This window comes from Cavia porcellus, unplaced genomic scaffold (genome assembly GCF_034190915.1).
Source record: "Cavia porcellus strain 051 isolate PalLab524CR breed Dunkin Hartley unplaced genomic scaffold, mCavPor4.1 scaffold_7, whole genome shotgun sequence".
In the NCBI taxonomy this organism is placed as follows: domain Eukaryota; kingdom Metazoa; phylum Chordata; class Mammalia; order Rodentia; family Caviidae; genus Cavia; species Cavia porcellus.
This window is the reverse complement of record NW_026947490.1, coordinates 29,509,296-29,534,468: the sequence shown is the minus strand read 5'-3', so window position 1 is coordinate 29,534,468 and position 25,173 is coordinate 29,509,296. Positions and strand designations below refer to the sequence as shown.

Here is a 25,173-nt window from a genome sequence, read left to right as displayed (position 1 = left end):
TGGGTCTTTCTCAGGTTTTGGTACTAGAGTAATATTTGCTTTCAAGGATGACTTAGGAAGGATTGTTTCCCTTTCAATTTTATTCAAGGGTTTAAGGAGTGTTGACATTAAGTCTTCTTTGTAATTCTTGTAGAATTCCACAGTGAATCTGTTTGGGCCTGGACTCTTCTTTGTAGGTAAAGACTTAATTACATTTTCAGTTTCATTAATAAAAATTGGGTTATTCAGCAGTTTTACATCTGCTTGACCTAACTTTGGTACTTCATATGTTTCTAGGAATCTGTCTATTTCTTCTGTGTTATCGAACCTATGAGAGTAGAGGTTTCGAAATAGGCGTTAATGATCCTCTGTATTTCTACAGAGTCTGTAGTGATTTCGCTTTTTTCATTCCTTATTGCATGAATTTGAGCTTTTTCTTCCCTTTTTCAATAAGGTTGTCTAGGGGCTTATCAATTTTGTTTATTCTTTCAAAGAACAGACTCTTTGATTCATTGATTCTTTGGATTGTTTTCTTAGTCTCTATTGCATTAATTTCTGCTCTGATTTTTATAATTTCCTCTCTTTTTTTGGCTTTCGGCTTGACTTGCTCTTCTTTTTCTAGATGTTTGAGGTGTAGCATCAGGTTATTTATTTGTATTCATTCTTTTTCCTGATGTGGGAACTCAGTGCAATAAATTTTCCTCTGAGGACTGCTTTCATTGCACCCCACAGATTTCAGGAAGTTGTATTTGTATTTTCATTTGCTTGTAGGTATTAATTTCTATTTTAATTTCCCTTGTGAACCACTGATTGCTCAGGAGTGTATTATTCAGTTTCCATGTGTTTGTAGTTTTTTTGTAGCTTCTTTTATCATTAATTTCTAGTTTCATAGCACTATGATCTGATAACATACATGGCGTAATTTCAACTCTTTTACATTTACTTAAATATGTTTTGTGAGCTAATATACGTTCTATTTTAGAGAATGTCCCATGTACTGCTGAGAAGAATGTATATTCTGATGTGTTGGGTGGAACACTCTGTATACATCTAACAAGTCCATTCGTTCACAGGTGTGATTCAGTTCTGTTATTTCTTTGCTGATTTTCTGTCTGGTTGATCTGTTCCTTGGTGTCAATAGTGTGTTAACGTCTCTTGTTATAATTGTGTTATTGCTAATTTGATTTTTCATTTCTATTAATACTTGCTTTGTATAACTGGGTGCTCTGGAGTTTGTTGTATATATAAATAAGATTGTTATCTCTTCTTCTTGAAGTTTTCCCCTAACCAGTATGTAATGACCTTCTTTATCTCTTTTGATCATTCTTGGTTTGAAGTTCACATTGTCTGCATACAGAATAGCTATCCCCACTTTTTTTTTCAGTTCCTGTTGCATGAAGTATTGTTTTCCATCCTTTGACTTTCAGTCTGTGAGTTTCCTTTTGGGTTAAATGGGTTTCTTGTGGACAGCATATGGTTGGATGTTGTTCCTTGATCCATTCTGCCAGTCTGTTTCTTTTAATTGGTGCATTGATACCGTTTACAATAATGGTTATAACTGTTATATATTGGTTTACTGTTGACATGTTATCTTTCTGCTTTTGTGTCTTTATCTTTCCATTCTGTTTAATTGTCTGCTTTGCTTATTGGTTTTTTCCTAAGTGTATCTAAACTGCCTTTCAGTATTCTTTGCAGAGTTGGCTTGCTGACATAAAGTTCTTCAGCTGTTCTTTGTCATGGAAGTATCTTATTTCTCCATCAATCTTGAAGGACAGTTTTTCAGGGTACATCAGTCTAGGTTGGAAATCATTTTCCTTTAGGATCTGAAATACTTCACTCCATGCTCTTCTTGTTTTTTGTTTGTGCTGAGAAGTCTGCTGTGATTCTGATAGGTTTTCCTTTATAGATGATCTGTTTTTTCTGACAGTGTTTAATATGCTATTCTTATGTTGGATTTATGGGATGGTGATTATTATTTGTCTGGGTGTAGTTTTATTTTGGTTATGGCTATTTGGATTTCTATATGCTTCACTGATCCTGATGTCAGTTTTCATTCTCATATTTGGGAAATTTACAGCTATTACTTCCCTAAATATCCTCTTGATATCCTTTGTGTTGTCCCCTTCTTTTTCATTTATCCCTGTCAATCTTATGGGATTATTTTTGCATCATCTTGTAGCTGTTGATTTATTATTTCCTGATTCCTTGTTATTTTTAAAAGATCTTTCTTTTCCTGTTCACTAGCTGCAATCTTGTCTTTGAGGTCTGAAATTCTATCTTCACTGTTGTTGAGGAGGCTCTGACAACTTTCAATGAAATTTTTGATTTCCTGTATATCTCTTTGAATCTGCTTCATGTATTCTGTTTGCTTCTTATATTGTTCATCCAGGGATTCTATCTTTTTGTTTTGTTACTCTAATTTTTTAACTGTGTCTTCTTTAGCTATGTTCAGCACCTCTTTCATTTCTTTTATCATTTCTTCTTTTACCTGGGGGACTATTTCTAGTTTGAATTCCTTTAAAGTTTCCCAGAATTGCTTCTTTATTTCCATTGGTATTATTTCAGGCGTATGGCATATATTTTCTTCTATGTACCTAGCTCCTAAGGTTTCTTGGGATGGGATGGAAGTTTGAGATTGCATTTTGGTCATTTGTTTTGTCATTTTCCTATATTTCTGTGTTTCAAGTATTGTTCCAAGGCTTCCCCTGGGCCTGTTGGAAATCATGTTCTATGCCCTCAGCTCCTGGGACTCTGGCCACCCAGTTCACTGGATTGAGAGAGGGTCACTGGGGGTGGGGCAGGCAGGCCCAACATCTGAGAAGCTGGTTGAGTGTGGCAGGAAGCGGGGAAGCTACCAGGCCAGATAGGGGCAATGATCCCAAACTCCATTGGCTCAGGATGGTGCGCAGTCACCCCAGCGAAAACAAATTCTAACCTTTCTTCCATTCCACATGAACTGTGGTTACTCAGATTGGGAAAATGATTCATTGGCCTCAGTGGCTCACAGGATAAAGTTGTTGTGAGAGGCACAGTAAGCCAGGGAAGATCAGCGGTGGGTGGAGAGAGGAGATGTGCTAGATACCATGACGGGGTGACCTGTAGGGTTGGAGGAACGATTGAGGAGTCGAAGCTCATTCTGAAAGTGCAAATGAAGGGCTTAGGGGAAATCAGACAGTGGGCTGAAAGATGCAATCAGGTCCAGTTGTACCCTGAATTTAACTAATACCAGAATACCATAAACATCACACCCAACTCTGGAGTTCAGTTCAGGGCCCCAAGTCTCAACAGCCACTTTAACCATAAAAGACACCTTTCCAGATGAGCATGAGTGCAGCCATTGCTTCTGGAAGCTTCTTTTGTGACCACACCTAGGGTGAGAAGCTTTGGTTTGGGGCATGTTCTAGACTCTAGACCCCCTGCTCTGAGAAAGATGCTCCAAGAATTCCAAGTGAGGTGAGACAGGGAGGAAAGGAGAAACAAGGAGGTTGGGATGGAAGGAATTTGTAGTGAATTAGACCACTGGAGAAGGCACCATATAAGTGACAGGAGAAAGAAAGGGGCCACAAATATGTTATCATTCAACTAGAGTGAGAAGAGTTCAGCTTTTACTTTCTCAGGACTGGATTCAGAGCAGTGGAGTTCCTGGCAGAGGGGCAGAGTCTGGGGCAGCCTGATACAGAGCATCCTCAGCTGGCTGCTCCTTCTGCATTTGCCCTTGAACTCTAGACAGAGTGACATCAGGTGACATCAGGAGTCCCCTAGACCTGTCCACCCCAAACCCTGGTGTTTTCCCTGCTACGAGTGTGTAAGGGTTAGAGTGCTGCAGGAAATAACTCTGGGGCATCCTTAGTGTTTATTTTGGGGTATCACGAGAGGAACGTGCCTGGTAGGGGCTGCAGACATGAGGACTGGAGATACATTACAGGAAAATCCGCCAGTGTTCTCATGCTCTGACGTCTCACCCTAAAATGTCTGTGCCAACTCTAAAATTGTATCTTTTGATTTGAGGATCGGGTCAATATACACCATGATCCCCTTACACCCACAAACAGAACAGGCCAAAAGATTCGGGAAGGGAACCAAGGACCCTGGGCCACCTCCAGGGGGAGCTCCAGACCAAAGATGCCAGGATGGGGTTACATCCCTTTGTGAGAAGACTTCTGGTGAAATATTACTACAAATAAAAGGGCACTGTGTTTGTGTGGCAGGTACGTAGGAGCCTCAGCCAAGGGTGGGTTGAGGGAAGTCATGGGAGGCCCAGGTAAGTGGAAGAGGCCAGCTCACAGTCTGTGCAGAGGCCACTTCCAAGGCTACACCCTTCCTTGTGTTTTAGGTCCTCTTTTTCCCCCAGTGCTGACTCAGATGCTTGACATTCACATCCTAGGAACTGGAGTCTGGGGACAAATGGATCCTGCTGTCCTCGTATTGGGCCTGTCCCGGTGGTAGGGCACCCCACAGCTTCTACTGGCCACGGGTCACCCTGTGATGCTGTGCCCAAACACACTCCTCGTGGTGGTATGAGAAGAACCCATTCTTTGCACCTCCCCCATCAGGCTTCCCCACATGGATTCAGATCCAGCCCACAGTGGCTGATTCTCAAAAGGAGCCACCCTTACCTGGATGACCTAGTGACCAACATAAGAGTCTACAATGTGAAAGATGACTGGGGCAAATGCACCTCTCTCCAGCTCTCCATAACACAACTGCTCCTCAAGCAAGAAAGATGTTCCAGATGTGGAACTTGGTCCTCTCTGAGCTTGACAGGTGTTATACTTTGCATCTTCAATGGCCCCCAAAAGCTCATTGTTGAAGACTTGGTCTCCAGTGGGGCAATGTTCAGAGGTGGGAACTTTAAAGATGCTCAGATCCCAGTGGCCATGAACTCATGAATGGATAAATCCATTGGATTCATAACCTGATGGGCTTCTGGGAGGTGGTAAAAGCTGGGTGGTGAGCCCCAGGCAGAAGAAGTATGTCACTGGAGCATGTTCTTGGGTCTATTTTGTTCCCATCCCCTTCCTTTTCTTGTTTCTCTGTCCCCTGGCTTCCTGGGAATGAGCATCTTTCCTCCACCATGATGCACTGCCTTGCCACAGGCCTAAAGGAGACTGGGCTGAGCAACTGTGGACTGAAACTTCTGAAAGTGTGAGCCAAGTAAACTTTTCCTTTTTATAATTTCTCAGGTACTTTGTCACAGTGATATAAATATGACCAGCGTAAATGTTCTAGAAGAGGATACCAGCATAGGGGGTATGCGGGCCCAGAGAAGACATGGGGATTCTTCAGTCATCTGTTGGGCGACACTTCCCACTGTTGGTGAGGCCACAAAACAAATAATCTGCTGTGGCTCATGGCTTGAAGACAGGCTAGCTGGCCATGGGACAAATAAGGGCTGTGGAGGAGTCCCTTAATGGGTGGCAGCCTACACCACTGGGGACAGAGGTGTTACATCAGGATGGTTTGGAAAATTCTGTACTTCAGGTGACACAATTCTGACAGTGTTTCACCAGGCCATTTTGAGTCAACATCACTAAAAAACTGAAAGTTGTGCCTCAAAGCCTGCCAAAGAAGAGTCTGTTCTGGTTTGAGTCTAGATGTCCCCTTAAATCCCATGCAGTCACGGAAGTGGGCTTCTGGAGTTTGTGATGACTTGTGGCCCAAGGCTGGGATTATGGGTGTGAGTGCCACACCTAACTGGGTGTGGCCCTCACAATATAAGGTACAGAATCTTTTTTCTGTTTCTCTCTTTTTGCTTGTGTTGCTTTTGTTGTTTTCTGAATCCATGAACTGTTGCCCTCTGCCGCGGGCCACCCTGCCTTGGAGCCAGCTGATTATGGACTGAAACCTCCACAAACAGTAAGCTAAGTAAACCATTCCTTCCTTCATTTTGGGCATCAGGTATTTTGTTTCAGCGAGGAGACAAAGGTAACCAAGACGGGGTCCCTGATAAATAAAGAAACTTTCCATAAGCTGTAAATTTACAGAGAAAGGGTGAGCTGGAAATAGACGATACCTTATGAGAACTGAAACTAGACTCGAAATTGCCTCAACCTCTGATCAGATGAGTGATCTGCCTACTACAATCAAGAGTAAATATGGTCTGGAGAAAAATTATAGGACCCAGAATCCAAAATTACCTTGCCACTTTTCATCACTGCATCAGAGTGCAGCTAGAGAAACACAGCCAAAGGGAATTATGGTAGTAGGAGCTTATTGGAGGACCTAAGCCTTAACACACACATGATAAAAACCAAGAAGTGACATCCTGAGGAGGGGAGAAGGATGAGAGTGTTATTAAACTGCTCACTCAAAACATGGGTGTGAACGGGCAGGACAGAGTTGGAGAGAACTCTGAAAAGTTGAATACGTCCTCTCTAATGTAGGATGCCTAAGAGGAAGTCTCCAGAAGATCCTATGGAAAGCCATCACCTCTGTATAACTGTCTCAAGCACATGGCCAAGGCGGGGCTCAAGGTCATTATAGCCAAAGGGCTGGCAGCTGGGAAGATGAACTGCATGTGGAGCAAAGCAGAGCAAATTGTCTTGTATGTCATTTTAAGATAGTTGTTCACAGCAGGAGAGTAAGTCTGGTCCTTTCCTTTCCATCTGAATGGCTTTTTTTTTTTCATTTTTTAAATTCAGCTGTGAATTTTTCCATTGTAGCATCTTACCTCTTGAACATGTGATAAGAATTCAATTCTATACCTAAAATTGCTACATGTGCATGACCTGTGATCCTACATTGTTTTTCCTCTTGGTATTCAGTTATTTTGTCATACCTCCTGGCCTCCTTGTTAATCTTTGTACCGAATATTTTATGTAAAAAAAAAAATTGTAGAGATGTGCTGGAGCTATGGCTCCCACAGCCTTCCCTCTGGGGTTCGGGAGAGTCTAGAACAGCACCACACAGTGACAATGACAGTGGAAACCGTGTGTGGACCCCACTGTTCCTCATGGTAGCCACTGTAGCTATACATGACAGTCTCATGTGGCTATGCAGCACTTACTGAGTTTTAAATTTCATTCTAATTAGTTTAAATGTTATACGCTCAGTTGGCTAGGAATATCCTCTTTTCCCTTTTTTGCAAGAACATAGAGATGGATTCCCATGATCCAATCTGGGATTGAATCTGAAACTGGGTTTGGTCCTTTTGTGGATGACCCTACTTCCGGTTGACTGTTCCTTCTAATCTGTGACCCATTTTCAGTCCTAACCATAGGGCTAAGGTCTCTTGTTGTGAGGTTCTAAACATTAAATTTTATTTACCAAATGCCATGCATTGCCAAGCTTAATGCTGTGGTCCCCTCAGGATTCCTCCCTCCCTTCCAACACTTGGGTCCCCAAGTCCTGTCTGCTTTGGTAGCTGCAAACCTTTGTCTCCTGTTCCACCCAAGACACAAGTAAAGCTCTATACAGGTTCCCACCTCTAGGCCTATGCCTCCTGCTCCCTCAATCTTTTGGTCTCTCCAAGAGGTTAAGTGTGTGGGACATGCCTGTAATCCCAGCCCTCAGGAGACAGATGCAGGAGGACCACCATGATTTCAAGGCCACTTGGGCTACATAGTGCGTTCAAGGCCCCTGACCTACATAGCAAGACCCTGGGCTCAAAAAAAGAAAACAACAACAACAAAAAAGAGAAACCTTCTTTCCTGGGATACTGCCCACCTTGGTAGTTCTTTAGTGTCTTCAGATTGTCTTGTAAATGTGTGTCTTGTTTTCTCAGCTGGTCTCATGGTCTCTGTTGACAGGAGCTCTCCACAAAGGCTGGTAACATCCTTTGTTTTATTTTGATCTCTGCTGAAAAGTCATCTTCTCGATGAGGTCTTGGACTCCCAAACTAAAATACACTTACATTTTCCCCCTTATGTTGCTTTATGTCTTATCCATGGCACTTCTCATCACTCGGTACTGTGTATTTATTACTTCTATGTTGTAAGACTGTGGGCTCCAAAAGATTTTTTTTTAAATCAATGCCTAGAAAAGCATTTATTGAGTGACTAATAGTATGTTAACTGAGGAAGTGACCTGGTTTTTGTCCCCAGACATTGGTCTAATTGTGTTGGGGATCAGAAGACATGAAATAATAGTTTACTATGGTAGGGACCAGACTCCATGATGGTGGTCTCATGGTCTGAGGCTGGTGTGACTTGTCTCAAGGGACAGGGAAGTTTGCAAATAGCTGCATGTTCTCTGGCTGTTGGGAAAACTCATTCACAGTTTTTTGGTTTTTGTTTTTTTTTTTTTTTTTTTGTCTTTTTGAGACAGGGTCTTGCTATGCAGTTCAGGCTGGCCTTGAGTTTTTGTAATCCAGGCTGGTCTTGAACTTGCAACAATTCTCCTGCCTTGGCCTCCTGAGTTCTGGGATTACAGACACGTGCCACCACCAGCAGCTTCAATCTCTTGAAACAAAATAAAAATCGGGTATCCAGAAAAGGTCTTTATCTTGTTCTTTTTGAAACCCTAAACTTGATCCCCATTTTATAATCCTGTTCCTATAACAGACACTGTTTCAGGAAAAGCAAATTGCATCCCCACCCCCATCCCAGCTTCCCCATAATAAAAATAGACACCACCAGGAGATCACAGATTCAGTCCACTAGAGGCGAATTCCTCCTGGTCCCATTTTTATATCAACAGGACATCGTTTCTGCCTTTTATTTATTCCTCATCATCCTCCACAGGTGTCCAGGAGTCTGATCAGCCCCCAGCACAACTGAATGGAACAACACTGAAAAGTGTCTGATGGTCACGCAGTCAAACCAGGCCAAAGGGCTGTGGGCCAGGAGAGCCCTCCACCAAGGGCTGGATGGGGCACGAGGTCAGCATCGAGGAAAGCTTCCTTCCAGAAGGCCCCCAGAGTCCAGGGAGATGGGAAAGCAAGGGCACTCGTGGTCAGGGGGCCAGCGCGGCAAACCCTGCAGAGGGGCCCCCATCACCGAGCTCTCTCCAGGAGTCAGGCAGGAAGTTGCGCAGTCTCGCCTTCCAGACCGCTGGACCGCAACCCTCCGACCAAGAGCCCTCTGGCGGCCAGACCTTCGCGTGCACGGCCGGCTGGATCGCTGTTTATTCAGCACCTCAATCCTCCCAAGGGAGCCGGGATGCAGGGTTTGAGTTTATTTTCAAGGAACGTGGAAGATCGAAACCTTTGGTCACCAGCCCAGGCCTGTCCGCCTCTGTCTCCGAAGCCCAAAGCCTGGGCGCCCACCAGCCCCACTGTCCAGGACAGAGACACCGGGCAGTTGGGTGGGGAGAGGTGAGGGCAAGATGGGGAAGGGGGAGCCTGGAGCCAGGTGGGAAGGCCTAGCTCAGCCAGGAGGCCCAGGCTGCCACACACACAGGTGGAGAGGGATGAGGGGCAGTGCGGGGCAGAAGCCCGGATGGGACTGGAGTGGGAGCTGGAGCTGGAGCCGGGTCAGGCAGGGAGATAGCGGACAGCGACCTTGGAGGCCCCATGCCGGCCCCATCGGTGACTGGGACAGCACTGCAAGCAGGGATCACCGGGCTCACAGTGCTCACATGGCCCGGGCCCCTCAGCAGGCAGCCGCTCTGGTGGGCTCAGGTCGCACGATGCTGTCCCTGCAAGATGCCAGGCAAGGCAGCCTAGTTCTCTCCTTGTCGGGACGCTGGGCCTCGAGTCTTAGAAGGCAGCAGCCGCGGCCTGGGCGCGGCTTCGTGGCCCTTCATCCCTGGGCTCGTGCTTGTGCTCACCAATAGCCAGGCGGGGCCGGCCACGGGCCAGGCCGTCCAGCAGCGCGCAGGCCTGGCAGAGTGCACGGCTGGCCAGCGCCCCGCAGCGGGAGCAGGCGCCGGGCCGTGGTGGACGCACGGCCGGGGCCAGCGCCAGGCGCTCAGCGGAGTGCACCAGGTCCAGTGCTGCTGTGGGCCGCACTGCCTCCAGGCGCTTGAGCAGCTCGCGCGCGTGGCCCCGGAAGGCCCGAGGCGCGTACACGCACTCCTCGGAGAAGTAGTCCAGGCGGCGGAAGTGCGCGTACAGCACCACCTCCTTCTGCGATGCGAACTGCAGCGGGCGGCAGCGCGGAAGTGCGCCCCCCTCACCCGCTGAGCCCAGGCCCCCGCCCCGGGCCAGCCGCGCCGCATCTCCACGCAGGAAGTTCATGAGCACCGTCTCAGCCACGTCGTCGGCATTGTGGCCTGCGGGGGACACAGGGTGAGCGCGGCTGCAGCCCAGACCCCGACCCCCTACCTCCCGACCCCGACTCCAACTGGACACTGCGGGGCAGCCAGTGGGGCTGCAGGGGGACAGTGAGAAACCCGTGAAACCCGCGCCAGCGCCTGCAGCCACCAGGCCGCACCCAGCACTGCCTGCTGCTCCTCTTTCCTCACTTTTTTTTTCATTACTTTTAATGTTTATGTGTATTTGGTTGTTTATTTTGCAGCTCTTGGGATGGAACCAAGGGCTCGCACAGAAACATGCGTGCCACCCTGAGCCACATCGCCACCCGTCATGTATTTCTTTAGTGATAGGATCTGGAGAAGTTGACAGGGTCTGGAGAAGTTGACCGGAATGGCCTCCTATTTGCAATCCTCAGGCCCTGGGGTAGCTGGCTCTACCGGCCTGTACCACTGGGCCTCACCACAGACGGCCTCGGCCTCGAGGGCAGGAGGAGACGCTGCTTCGCACTCCTCGCTTGATTAAGGGAGACACAACAAGTGCCACTAAAATAAGAGTTTTACTTTTTAAAAAATCATTTAAAAGAAAAAAGGCAAACAAAACCCTTTGGAGGTGGGGATTTAGCTCAGCGGCATAAGCACCTGCCTTACAAGCCTGTGGTTTTGAGTTCGATCCCCAGTACCAATTAAGAAAAAAAAAAAAAAGGCAAACAAAAATCACTTAAGAGGCTGGAGAGATAGCTCAGCAGCATAAGCATCTGCCTGGTACCAAAAAAAAATTATTTTTAAAAAGAAAATTTCTTTTCCTAGAGAACCAGCCCTAACCCCTCAAGAGTAGTCCCTCTGCCCCTGTATTTGCCAGTGTATACAATGTCCAAAATGATGGCAGGATCAGAAATCTGCAAAACCAGCCCTGTCCCACCTAAGGGACAAATACAGACTTCAGCTCCATCCCTGAAACATCTATCCCAGGTCCTTACTGTGCTCCCCAACTTGGCTTGGGCTCAAGGCCTCCACTCCCACGCATGCGCCCCAGCCTCCTACCAGCACTCTCCCTCCCTCCCTCTGCACATGCGTACTTGCGCCCCATCAGCACTGACTCCTCCCCCGCACCGAGCCCGCGCTTACCCGTCACCACGTGCGTGGCTCCCACTAGGCGCGCCCCCTCCTCCAGCGCTCGGCGCCGCAGCACTCCGCAGAAGGTGCAGCAGGAGCGGCCACGGCCAGTGCCAGCCGTGCTGCGGGCCACGGCGTCCATCGTCCAGCCCCCAAAGAGGTCCTCGTAGGCCACGATGGTCAGCGGCAGGCCCCAGCGCTCCGCCTGGCGCCGCACGGCTGCCAGCGCCGCGTCCCGGTAGCCGCCGATGCCCTCGTCCACGGCCACGAGGCGCAGCGTGAGGCCCAGGCGCGGCGCCAGCTCCCGCAGCACGTGCGCCAGCACCGTGGAGTCCTTGCCTCCTGAGGCGCCCACAGCCACCACAGCGCCAGGTGGCAGCAGGCGGCCCGCGACCACCGTGTGCAGCACCTCGGCCTCAAAGGCGGTGCAGAAGCAGGGGCCGCACAGTGCTTGTCCTGAGCGCGGGCGGCGGAGAGCAGCACGCGCTGTGTGGCAGGAGGCACAGGTTGGGGCTGGCATCGCGGAGTCACAGGGTCACGGGGTGGCGTCTCCTGGACGGGAGAGAGGTGGGGGGAAGCGGGTGATGTTCGGCGCCCTGACTGTGGGGAGGCTATGCGGATGGCGCCGCCGTGTGGGGCAGAGAGGGGCAGCGTGTGCACGGGTAGGAGCCTCGTCCTGATCAGGACTGGAAGTTTCTGTCTGGGTTACGGTGAGGGACACCACCATCCATCTCCGGGAAGACTTCTCAGATTGTACCCCTAAGGCACCAAGAGCAGAGGTGGTTTCAGGAGAGGAGGAAAAGAGCAGGTGATGCTCAGAATTAGGTTCGTCCTCTCCAGAGGGATGCCTTTAAGGACCACTTGCACAGCCCTCACCTTAGGGACAAGGTGGCCGTCTGTGCTGTGGACCTCTTGGTGGGTCAGGCTCAGGAGAGGAGGGAGTCAGAGCTCTTACGGACAGAGGGTGGCCAGGAGGCTGCGCTTCTGTTTGGGGTGGGGGGAGGTGGATAAACTTCCCAATGGGATTCACTGTTGGGGAGGGTGCTGTCTCCGGAACGGGCCCTGCGAATTCTTCTGATAGGCAGGCTGATCATGTCTTCCAGAGACAGAGGACCGCAGCTCTACCTCCAGCCCACCTCTACTTATTTTAGATGCACGTGGTTTTGTGGCCTCGTGGAGACACGATGAGCCCTTCTTCAACCCCTCGATTCCCTTTCCTGCCTCGTCTCGCCCTACCCACTGGGGCTCGTCTTCCAGCCACATTGTCCATGTCTTGCTTGCTTGCGGAACCCCTCCCTCGATCATCTCCAGATTGGACTGGGGTGGTAGCTATTTCTTGGATTAAGCAGAATGTTCAGAAGTATTCTGTCTGTATTTTTACTCTGTGTACCATGAGGCCAGGAACCAGTGCCACTCAGATATCTTAACAGGTATCTCCGGAATGGAGATAGGAATATCTAATTTCCAGTTAAACAGAGAGGTTTCTTCTGCAGTAAAGGGCAGCCCTACCCTTCCAGGTGCTCAGGCTGGAAGCCTTGTGGTCCAGGACCACTATAGTCACCTCCCTGTCTGCTCTCACTATACCTTTCTATGTGCCCCCCCCCCGGGGGGGGGTGGAACATACTCAAATAATTTGCTGCTTCAAAACAAATCCAGAAATCAAGCTCTTCTCACCATATCCATGGCCGGCAAACTATACTCCCTGCTTCCACCTCTCTGCCTCAGTACACGCCCATCTCTACACACAGTGGGATCCTGCCCAGTATCTCCCAACACCCCAGGATCTCATCTACCCCAGTGAATATTGTGTATGAAGCCCTAAGAGCTCCAACCTCTTCTCTGGACCACATCCATCTCCTCCCAAAGCATTTCTGCCACACTGCTCTCTAAAGGAACAAGCCTGCCTCCAGATGCTGGCACTGGCTCTCTCCTCTGTTTAGAGAACTCGTCAAGCTCCCTGAAGCAAGTGACCTTCAGGACTCATCTGTCATGACCTTTAAATCCATCTGTCACAGATGAACACATCCCTCTGAAATTTCTCTCCCAGTTTTTGATTCAGTCCTCACTCTGTTTGCTTCCTACTCAGTCCTCTTAGGAAGGGCTCTCTGTAGGGAGCAGCTAAAGCTGGAGATCAGTCATATGTGTGACGCTAAAGCAAGGCTAGCCCTGAGAACATGGAGAGCCCAAAGTGAGCCACATAAACAAGCTGTACCAGCTCCTACAAGGCAAAGGGCCCAGGCCAGCCAGGCAAACAAGCTGCCAGGCAGCTTGAAATTGCCAGCATCCTTCTGAATGTATAAATAAACATGCCACCAAAGTTGAGCAGTTCTTTCCCACCCATCAGGAGAGAGGGCTCCACCTGACCTCAGCTTTCATCTGTTTTCTTTATTTGTCTCACCATCCTTCCACCTAGGGAACATCTAGAGCTGCAGCTGGATGCGACAAATGGTGCGTGAACACAGACCTTGGTGAGAAGAAACCAGTGGGTAAGGAGACACTTCTCTTTGTGCATGCCAAAGAGGGTGATGCAATATTGATATCATCAATAAAACTTGGGGAGACGGAAAAACAGGATCACGAGGGCCAGAGAGAAAAAGGGGCTCACAAGAAACAAGGGAGAGAAGTGTGTTGATTTTATCAGATGTTAAACATGGAGCAAACATTCTCAAGAACCACAAAAATATATGGACCTGTTGGCTGTATTCCTGATTCCTGTATTTACCTTTGTTGACATACATCAGGGAGTGTCTCAGGGATTGTGTGCCTATTAAGACTGCACAGCTTGCCCGATTTCTTGAGTTTGTTCCCAGAAGAAAAAACTAAATTTACATGCTTAGGAGGAAATGAAAGGGCAACTTAGAGCAAGGCTAGGAAAAAGGAAAAAAAGCAGCACAAATCTATCTGAACCTCTACAGACCTCTAACGAGTTATCTAACAGGGAAAAACTGCTGCTTTCTGCTCCTCTACTGCTTCTCACATCCCCCCCCCCCCCATGGGAGAGGAAACCAGCCAGCTAAGCTGGAGCTCAGCCTGCACAAGGGGAGTGAAGAAATAAGTGGTGCTTTTTTCAGCTGCAAAAGGGGAAATGTGATTCTAATGTAATACAATGTTGGTAGACTTAATGGTTGTAAAGATTGTTAAAACTTCCTTTTAGGTTCACTGATAAGATGTGAAGAATAAGCATGTCTTTATATCTTGAAACTATGTTTCGAGAAATGTGTTTGTTACTAAGTTGACAAGGTATGGATAGGAATGGTGATACACTGTGTCAACTTGAAGTTTTAGAAGCTTGACTGAGTGGCTCTGCTGATAGGCTGAGCTCCTCACCTTGTAAACATCCTTATACTATGCAGGAGGTTGCCCCCCCCCCCAGATGGCCCACGTGCTGCACCCACCCCAGGCAGCAAGCCTGCTTGTATAGTGTGGTGAAAAGAGGCTTCTGCCCTCTCTCCTTCCTCTTGCCACTTTCTACCAAGTCTTTCCCATGCCACCTTCCATCAAAACACTTCTGCCTTACAAACAATTCCATTTAATCCAGGGGCTTGGCAAATTGTTAAACAATGTTCCTCATGCATACTGCATCTTCTCTCATGCTCTGTGGGGTTAAGTCCTGAGGATCACACCCCAGTTAACTCTGGCAAGTGAATGTCACTCACAATCCTGAGTGTCCACGTTTGAGTAAAGACTCCCTATGGTTTATTTTTGCCTCTGCCCACCCTGGTGAAGTGGCTAAAAATGTCACTGCTCATTGCTTGGATATCTTATTAAAAATATATTACTGTGATTTGTTTTTGCCTTTTTTTGAAACAGGGTCTCTCTATGCAATTCTGAGCTCATTTTATAGCCCAGGCTGGTCTCAAACTTGCAGTGATCCTCCTGCCTCAGCCTCCCAAGCAGGCATGCACCACCATGCTTGGCTGTGATATGTTTACATTGGTCATCATCAAAACGTTTAAGTTTTCCAAACTATAAGGTTTTTGGTTTAAAGATGCTCTGATACAAAGATTTTCATATGGCTATAACAATTCACTGTTACTGTTTTTTGAATATATTCATGCATTGAATATATTCATGCCTACAGATTTGTGAGTCTTCCAAAGTTCCAAAGGAACAAGGTTTATATATAGTGACACACTTTTCTTTCATAGTCAGACCTCTGCCTTTAACAAAAGCTCAGGTGATATACATCCCACCAAAGATCCACAAATTAGGTAAAACTTTCTTATGTATTAGGTAGAGATCATTGATTAAAAGAAGTATTTTGTATCAAAATGGAAATTCAGGTGTGTTACAAAATGTCATCATGACTGTCATGCTGTAACATTGTATATGGTTTTGATTTCTAATTCTCTGTGTGTAATATGTAACTTAGCATTTTCTAGGTATTCAAATGTTAAAACATCCATGGTCAGTAGAAAATAATGCTTTCATTTTATGATCTAAGGTGCTTGATATTTCTATAAGATAATGCCTCTACTACTCTATATTGTTATCAGTCTTTTCTTCTGAATGCTTAACAACTGAGGGTTGGAGACCAAAACACTAGAAAGATAGATGGGCTAAGAGGATAGCCAATAACATGGCTCCAGCTCTCCAAAGTCAGTGAAGACCAAGAATATAAGAAAACCTCTGCTGTGGCATCCCATAACTTGGTGAGTCCCTGGTCATCTGGCCAAAGAGTGGGGAACCATAGAGAAAACTGATGCATCATATGTAGTGTGCCAAAGGAGAGTCACCAAGGCAGAAAAAAAATCTCCCATGCTTTCACAGAAAGCAGCTTAGTCAAGCAATGGCTGAGACTCATCCAGATGGCTGACACTGACAGAGGACCTAAGAGGTGCTGTGCATGGTTCCAAGGCAATTCCTGAGGAGACTTAACTGACCTTGATAGATAGCAAGAGATTAATTGTAATGAATACAGATCTCACTTTAACTTGGCCATGGGTATTCAATAGAAAAGTATAACCACAAAATGTTTAAAACAATGCCATATGTTATAGTAGAAGCTCAAATCACTAACACCTTCTCACAATTGCCAGCTACACTGCTAACAACACAGGAACTTAAAATCCTTGGACTGAAAATCTTCAGTATAAACAACTAAGTTAACTTAAAATGAAAAGGGTTCAAAAGTGAAAAGACAGCTCCAAACACAGCTCCTCCAACTTCAACTGACCACCCATCACGTGCAACCACAAAACAGAAAAGGAGATGTACAGAATGGCTGAAGCTGGAGATCGCACGTGTGAAGCTAAAGCAAGGCCAGTCCTGAGAACATGGAGAGCCCAAAGTGAGCCACATAAACAAGCTGTTCCAGCTCCCAAAAGGGAAGGGGCCTCGGCCAGCCAACAAACAAATTGCTAGGCAGAAGGGTTGAAATTGATACCATCTTCCTGAGCACATCAATAACTGTGCTATATTGGTTAAGCAGTTCCTTCCTTCCCATCAGGACAGAGGACTCTACCAGACCCAGCTTTCACCTCTTTTATTTTCTCCAATGCCTTTCTATCCCTCCTCAGAACACCTAGCTGGATGCAGTAGGTCTCGTGGTCCTTCCTAGTACCTCTTTATTTTGTTTGTGATGACTCTGAATCACAATGCTTACCACCCTGGTCCACCCCATGCCCAACAAAAGGTGCTCACTGGCCTTCTTTGACAACTTTTCAGTGCCCAAACTGACCTGCCACTGCCACCGAAGGCAGGAAGTTACTGAGCTATTTTCTCACAACCACAGAGCAGCCCTTCCACCTAGCACCTTTACAGAACAGGACTTACCTTTCACATCTTCTAAACTGACAGTCACCAAGTCCTGGAGTCCATTTATGGGCCTCATCAGATTCAGTCCCACTCCTACTGCAACTCTGCTGTGGGTGATCCAGGACCTTCACAGCCCTTTATGTCCTGCCTCCACCACCCTCAGACTGCTGGTGGACTTTCCTCCATCACCACCAGCACTACCCCACACTCCAGGCTGATTCCATTGTCTGGGGAGTCTGCTGAATGCCTTGGTGACTTGGTTCTTATCTTCCAGCCTCAGCTCAAACTACAGTTGTCATTCATCACATATCCAGAGTGCCTTGTATGTAAGCAACATGCTCTAGGCACTGGAGACATATCAGTGAGCAAAAGTTTCATAGGCACAGATGCTCTAATGAGAAGGCTAAACCATGGATAAAGAGTTAAGGCAATATGTTTCCCAAATATGAAAAAGCAGTGCAAGGAAATTATCCTTGGTGCTGCAGCTGAGGGAATGGGAAGAAGGTTCCTTAAGCTGGGGGGGGGGGGTCAAAGAAAACCTCTGAGCTGAGACCAAGAGGATGAGGATTCAGGCATTAGAAAGGTTACAAAGAACGTATCAGAGTTATTAGCAAATGCAAAGGATGGATTTAAAGGGTAGAGTCTGGCCATGCTCAACTGGCTGGAAAGTGTAATTGAAGAACACAAAAGAGCAAAGCCTTGGGAATTGGTAAAGTGAAAAGCTTGAATTTTATCTGAATGACATGAGACCTACCAGACTACTTTATGCTATGAGGATAACTGCATCTGATTTAACAGGATCCCTCGGCCTACAAGAGTGGCGAAAGGTCAGGGCAGAAACAGAACAGCGGGGTGGCTTACACTCATCCATGGGAGCCCCAATGACAGCGCACACCGGAAACTGGAGGGGGCCGGGGCCGGGAAGACATGGACAAGTTGTGGAGATGCAGCCCACTGGGTTCACACCCAGTCTTGGTTGTGAGAGAGACGGAGAGAAACAGAAGCTAAGGAACCACTCCAAAGTGCGGCTTGAGCTCTGGCTCGGAAGGTTAGTGGGGAGGCGCTGGGAGAGGGGTGGGTTTTAGGGCTGAGAATATGGGTGTTCCTCGGACGTGGTAGTTGTTCGTGATCCGGGGAAGTGGGTCCTGAACTCTGGTCTAAGTCCAGCTCCTCCTCTGGGCTCCCGCGGCACCCGAGCGCCCCAGGCCAGCCCTGACCTCTTAGGGTCTGCGCAGCACAGAGCAGGGAACGCTTCCACAGCGGCAGGGCCGCAGAGTGCAAAGCACGCCCGCGAGAGGGGGCGCTGGGGATCACGGGAGGGGGCAGACTCCCAGGATCGCTGGGAGAGAGACAGAGAATTTCAGCTCAGCCGAGACAGAGTGGCACAGGACCGGCGAGGGGTGGGCGCTCACCTGAGCAGAACACGCGCGGAGGATCCGGGATCAAGAAAACGCGGAAGCGGGCGGCGGGACTCGGTCTCCCAGGAGGCTGTGGGCCCGCCGCCTACGACTCCCAGGTAGCTGTGGGCGGGGCTGCTTGCAGACCAACTGGAACTACAACTTCCGGCAACCCTCGCGGCAGCGTCGCGCGTCCTACCCGCTGCCTCCAGAGTGCGCTGCGCCGGTCCGCCCCGTTTCCCGTCTGCGCGTGCGCGGTAGTTAGCGCAGCGTATGTGGGGTTGGAGGTAAGAAAGGGGGTAGTTGTGGGCAGTGAGCAGATGCAAAGTAGACCCCTACGCGCGTGTACAAGGGCGGAAATGGGTGCGCGGCGGACTGGGGACTCTGCTTCCATGGAACTGATACGGTAGGGAGCGGTTTGCAAACCTCTACGCGTGACGTGGGACGGGTCAGCGGTCAGGGGGTTCCACTTATTCCCTTACAATAAAAGCACAATACGATTTGCAGCATGTATTTCTGCACTTAACAGATCCAGTCCAAAAGCTACTTTCCTGAGAAGAGGTTGGATTCTGTTCTTTTAAAAACGCATTTATGACCCCATAATGTCTTTGGATACAGGCTTCTGCACGGTTTGGTTTTGCATCTTCCCTCTTCCCTTTTGTTTACTGTGAGCTTTGCATTGTTAATTAGGTCAGCCAAAACCCCCCACTGCCTGAACCTGTCTCTTTCTTCATTGGAAAGAGGAACCTGGTGAACTGAATTGGGGCAAAGAGAGTCATGGGCCCAGTCATCACTCACCACTGACACCCGCGGGCTCAGAAAACTGGTCGAATGGGGGGCACATATTAGGAACGTTCGGAGGGGCACTTCAGAGCAAAACGGGAGTCTGGCCTCCTTGGAGAAATTCCCTGGCTCGCCCAAAACACAGTAGACTTCTGAAGGATGGAAAAATACGCCTTGGAAGGTAGATACAGCTTTCTACGAACGAAAATACAGTTTATTGTTAAAGCAATTTGATGTCATTTGGAAGACATGGATGTGCACTCTTAGTTTGAATACACCAGTGTTGCTGCTAATTTAAAACATTACAAAACCGTTTTGACATCTTAATATAACTTTGTGGTAGTAAGTGTTTTTTAAATGCAGTTGTTTGTACCATGCTTGTTCCACAACAATGAAATACAAGTTGCATAACTACACTCACCAAGTTCATTTTGTGATTGTTCAGAATTAAATTTTCATCATCTAGAGTCCAGGGTACAGTGGCAGCCTTTTTTTTTTTTTTTAAATTTAAAAGGAAAAAGAGAAAAAAACAAAACAAAACAAAGCAGTGTAAGGGTACAAGTAATACAGAACTACAAAAAAAAAAAAAAAAACAGTAAGAAATCACCAGTTAATAGATTACACATTATCATCTTATAGATAGTTGCTCAAGTCACAGTATCAAAGCATACAAAGTAGGGGTTGGGGATTTAGCTCAGCAGCATAAGTGCCTGCCTTGCAAGCAGGCAGTCGTGAGTTCGATCCCTGGTACCGATAAAAATGAAAAAGACCCAAAAAAAAAGCATACAAAGTGGACATTCAAACAGTGAGACTGTAAATAGTTGTGTTCAATGATCCAACCAAAATCATTAATATGGTCATCTATTTAACACCCCTAAACACACTTGCAGTTGTATCCTTTAGAGCACTTTTTTTCCCCCTCTCTTTTTTACAACACAATTTACGCATTTTGGGTTTTATTACTCCTTAGTTCTTATTACTTTTTTTTTTTTTTTTTGGAAAAGAATAAAGTCAAATATGGCAAAACAAAGCTGTCAGTCAAAACCAAGGATAGACATAGCACATGATGTAAAAACAGAGTACAAGATTATCAACGATGGTTACCATAATGCCTGTTTCTTCCTTAAAAAGGATTGTCTATTTCATTAGGTATTATAAAGTTGAACAAAAGAGTAGAGAACAAAACCAATAAAACCTAAACGTTGTAAACATTACAGGACTTCCAAAGAAGATATTAGCCAAACCAGAATGGACATCATAGTGAATCTAATTGCCTTCAGAGTAGTTGCCTATACCCTCAAACTTGATAGTATCATACAGAACGGAACAGAGTCTAATCAGTCAAAACAAGATAGTGGGAGTATTATAGGACTTCAAATCAAGTTAATAGGAAATCAAAAAGTTACTATAATATATCTTGCTAACTTTTTTTATTTTTCCCTTAATTAAAAAAATCATAAAAAATAACTAAATAATTTTTTTTAATGAATAAGGGAGAGATTGAGATAAAAGAGGACATTAACAACACAACAACACAGGTCAAAGCATGACAGTTTCAGCAACCTAGTGCTTCACCACCAAATAACCTGACTTAATAGTAGTTATCACAGGGGCTGGTGATTTAGCTTAGCAGCATAAGCGCCTGCCTTGCAAGCAGGTGGTCGTGAGTTCAATCCCCGGTATTGGTAAAAAGAAAAAAAAAGTTTAAAAAATAGTAGTTACCATAGTGTCTTTTTCCTTGAAATATTTGAATATAACTTCATATACTATAGCTTCAAATATATCCAGTCAGTGTAAAACCATTCAAGTGGATGAAAGCATTGTAGGGTATTTAGAACCAGCTAACAGAAAACGAACAATGGTTTCTATATTATCTCTTTGCCTATAACAATTTTTGTTTATACTACCACATATAATAAAATCCAGCAAGATACATCATGATAAAACCAATGGAGACAGAAGAGCCATAGTTTGGTGGGGTTTCAAAACAAGATGATAGTAAATCATCATTAGCTATTATGATGACGTATTGTCTTCAAAATAGCTGTTCATTTCATCACAGGCAATAATATCAAGCAGCCCAGAATAAAGCCATTCCAATAGTGCAGGAGTGTACCTTTTTCCCCCCACAGCCTCTCTAGCATTTGTTATTGGTAGTTTTCTTGATCCTGGACATTCTTTCAGGAGTGAGATGGAATCTCAGTATGGTTTTAATTTGCAATTCTCTAATGAGTAATGATGATGAGCATTTCTCCATGTATTTATTTGTGATTTGTATTTCTTCATCTGAGAACTGTGTATTCATCTCAGATGCCCATTTGTGCCTTGGGTCTTTGAATTTCAGGGCTCTGATTTTTAAAAATTATTTATATGTTTTAGAGAGAAGTCCTTTGTCGGAGGGACAGTTCACTAAGATTTTTTTCCTAGTTGATGAGTTTTCTTTTCACTATGCTGGAGATTTCTTTTGACATGCAGAAACTTTTTAATAAGATGTAATCCCAGCTACTGATTCTGGGAAGTATTTCCTGTGCGGTTTGATTCCTGTTAATGAACTTTTTACCTACCCCTATGTCTTCAAGATTTTTACCTAATTTGTCTTCCGACAGATTTAGTGTTTCTGTTTTAATATTCAGGGCTTTGATCCATTTAGATTTTAGTTTAGTATACGGTGATAGGCATGGGTTTAGTTTTAGTTTTCTGCATGTGAGAGCCAGTTTTTCCAGCCCCATTTATTAAAGAGACTGTCGTTCTTCGAGTGAACATGTTTGGCCCCTTTATCAAAGATAAGGTGATTGAGTGTGTTGATAGTTGTGATTGTATCTTCTAATCTATCCCATTGATCTTCGGCTCTGTTTTTATTCCAGTACCATGTTGATTTTATTACATTTGCGTTAAAGTATAACTTCAAGTCAGGGATTGTGCTGCCTCCTGCCTTGCCTTTGCTGCTTAGAATTGCTTTCGCTATCCTAGGACTCTTCTGGTTCCAGATGAATTTTAGGATTGATTTCTCTAGATCTATGAGGTATGTTGATGGTATTATCATTGGGATTGCATTGAATCTGTATAAGAGTTTTGGGAGAATGGCCATTTTTACAATATTTATTCTTCCTATCCATGAGCAAGGGATGTCTTTCCATTTTCTGAGATCCTTTTCAATTTCTTTTTTCAGGGTATTACAATTTTCTCTGTATGGATCTTTTACTACTTTTATGAGATTAATTCCTAAGTATTTCATTTTTTTGGGTATTAGTGTGAAGGGTGTGGCTTCTTTTATTTCTTTCTCAGTGATTTTGTTCTTAGTGTATAGAAGTGCTATTGACTTTTGAGTATTGATTTCTGTATCCAGGTACATTGCTGAATTTATTTATTATATCTAGGAGTCTTTCAATGGAGTTTTGAGTGTCTTCTATGTAGAACATCATGTCATCTGCAAACAATGATACTTTAACTTCTTCTTTTTCTATCTTTACCTCTTTTATTTCTCTCTCTTGTCTAATTGCTCTGGCTAGTACTTCCAGTACTATATTAAATAGTAGTGGTGATAAAGGACATCCTTGTCTTGTGCCTGATTTTAAAGTAAAGGCTTTCAATTTTTGGCCATTTAGTATGATGCTGGCTGTTGGTTTGTCATAAATGGCCTTTATTATATTGAGGTAAAGACCATTTATTCCAATTTTCTGTAAAGTTCTTATCATGAATAAATGTTGGACCTTATCGAAGGCTTTTTCTGCATCCATAGAAATGATCATGTGATTCTTATTTTTGGCTTTATTGATATGGTGGATTACATTTATTGATTTGCGTATGTTGAACCACTCTTGCATCCCTGGGATGAATCCCACTTGGTCATGGTGTATAATCTTCTTGATGATTTGCTGCATCCTGTTTGCCAATATTTTATTGAGGATTTTTGCATCTGTGTGCATTAGGGAGATCAGTCTATAGTTCTCTTTTTTAGTTGGGTCTTTCTCAGGTTTTGGTACTCGAGGAATATTTGCTTCCAGGAATGACTTAGGAAGGATTGCTTCCCTTTCAATTTCATTGAATAGGTTGAGGAGTGTTGACATTAGGTCTTCTTTGTATTTCTTGTAGAATTCTGCAGTGAATCCCTCTGGGCCTGGACTCTTCTTTGTAGGTAAGGACTTAATTACATTTTCAATTTCATTAATAGAAATTAGGTATTCATCAGTTTTACATCTTCTTGACCCAGCTTGGGTACTTGATATGTTTCTAGGAATCTGTCCATTTCTTCTGTATTATCGAACCTCTGAGAATAGAGGTTTTCGAAATAGGTGTTGAGGATCTTCTGTATTTCTGTAGATTCTGTAGTGATTTCACCTTTTTCATTTCTTATTGCATGAATTTGAGCTTTTTCTTCCCTTTTTTAAATAAGGTTGGCTAGGGGCTTATCGATTTTATTTATTCTTTCAAAGAACCAACTCTTTGATTTGTTGATTCTTTGGATTGCTTTCTTAGTCTCTATTGCGTTGATTTCTGCTCTGATTTTCATAATTTTCTCTCTTCTTTTGGCTTTGGGCTTGACTTGCTCTTCTTTTTCTAGCTGTTTGAGGTGTAGCATCAGGTTATTTATTTGTATTCGTTATGTTTTCCTGATGTGGAAACTCAGTGCAATGAATTTTCCTCTGAGGACGGCTTTCATTGCATCCCACAGATTCCAGTAAGTTGTGTCTGCATTTTCATTTTCTTGTAGGTATTGTTTAATTGCTTCTTTAATTTCTTCTGTGACCCACTGATTACTCAAGAGTGTGTTATTCAGTTTCCATGTCTTTGTGGGATTTTTGCAGTATCTTTTATCATTAATTTCTGATTTCAGAGTGCTATGATCCGATATGCAAGGGATGATTTCAACTCTTTTGCATTTGTTTAAATATGTTCTGTGAGCTAATATTTGGTCTATTTTAGAGAATCACCCATGTACTGCTGAGAAGAATGTGTATTCTGATGTTGTTGGGTGCAACATTCTGTATATGTCTATCAAGTCCATTTGTTCACAGGTGTGATTCAGTTCTGTTATTTCTTTGTTCATTTTCTGTCTGGTTGATCTGTCCCTTGGTGTCAATGGCATGTTAAGGTCTCCTGTTACAATTGTGTTACTGATAATTTGAGTTTTCATTTCTGTTAATAGTTGTTTTATATAACTGGGTGCTCTGGAGTTTGGTGCATGTATATTTAAGATAGTTAACTCTTCCTCTTGGAGTTTTCCCCTAACAAGTATGTAGTGACCTTCTTTGTCCTTTATGATCATTGTCTCCTGCTTTTTTTTTCTTTGGATTCCTGTTGCGTGAAGTATTGTTTTCCATCCTTTGACTTTCAGTCTGTGAGTATCCTTCTGGGTTAGATGGGTTTCCTGTAAACAGCATATGGTTGGATTTTGTTTCTTGATCCATTCTGCTAGTCTGTTTCTTTTGATTGGTGCATTGAGACCATTTACATTAATGTTTATAACTGTGATATGCTGGTTTATTGTTGACATGTTATGTCTCTGCTGTTGCATCTTTATCTTTCTGTTCTGTTTAATTATCCACTTTGCTTAGTGGTTTTTTCCTTTGTGTATCTAAACTGTCTCTCAATATTTTTTTGCAGGGTTGGCTTGGTGTTCATGAAGTTCTTCAGCTGCTCTTTGTCATGGAAGTATCGTATTTCACCATCGATTCTGAATGATAATTTTGTAGGGTACATCAGTCTAGGTTGGAAATCATTTTGCTTTAGGATCTGGAATACTTCACTCCATGCTCTTCTTGACTTTATTGTTTGTGCTGAGAAATCTGCTGTGATTCTGATAGGTTTTCCTTTATAAGTGATCTGTCTTTTCTCTCTGACAGCTTTTAATGATCTATTCTTGTGTTGGATTTCTGGGATGGTGATTATTATATGTCTAGGTGTAGTTTTATTTTGATTATGACTATTTGGAATTCTATAGGCTTCACTGAACCTGATGTCGGTTTCTGATTTCATGCTTGGGAAATTTTCAGCTATTACTTCTCTAAAT

General features: G+C 44.9%; 1 protein-coding gene across 3 annotated transcripts; it reads right to left on the bottom strand.

Moving 5' to 3' along the window:
• Nucleotides 1-8,620: 8,620 nt before the first annotated feature.
• On the bottom strand, nucleotides 8,621-18,547 carry LOC100712628 (cytoplasmic tRNA 2-thiolation protein 1). 3 transcript variants are annotated; one of them, XM_005001735.4, is made up of 3 exons: nucleotides 18,396-18,547; nucleotides 11,239-11,778; nucleotides 8,621-10,131 (listed from the first exon to the last, which is right to left on the bottom strand). In XM_005001735.4, the coding sequence occupies exons 2-3, from the start codon at nucleotides 11,744-11,746 to the stop codon at nucleotides 9,617-9,619; spliced, it is 1,023 nt and encodes a 340-aa protein (XP_005001792.1). In that variant the 5' UTR covers nucleotides 11,747-11,778; nucleotides 18,396-18,547; the 3' UTR covers nucleotides 8,621-9,616. The 3 variants fall into 3 exon arrangements, with proteins under 3 accessions (XP_005001792.1, XP_063109301.1, XP_013003310.1); XM_063253231.1 differs by lacking the exon at nucleotides 18,396-18,547 and adding an exon at nucleotides 17,845-18,349; XM_013147856.3 differs by lacking the exon at nucleotides 18,396-18,547 and adding an exon at nucleotides 17,002-17,811.
• Between the last annotated feature and the right edge of the window lie 6,626 nt (nucleotides 18,548-25,173).

What these genes read in the sequence shown, in the direction of transcription:
- LOC100712628 (XM_005001735.4), bottom strand. Translation starts at nt 11,746, where the DNA reads ATGCCAGCCCCAACCTGTGCCTCCTGCCACACAGCGCGTGCTGCTCTC. An exon ending in AGCCACGCACGTGGTGACGG is followed by an intron (nt 10,132 to 11,238) that starts GTAAGCGCGGGC and finishes TGTCCCCCGCAG; the next exon opens with GCCACAATGCCGACGACGTG.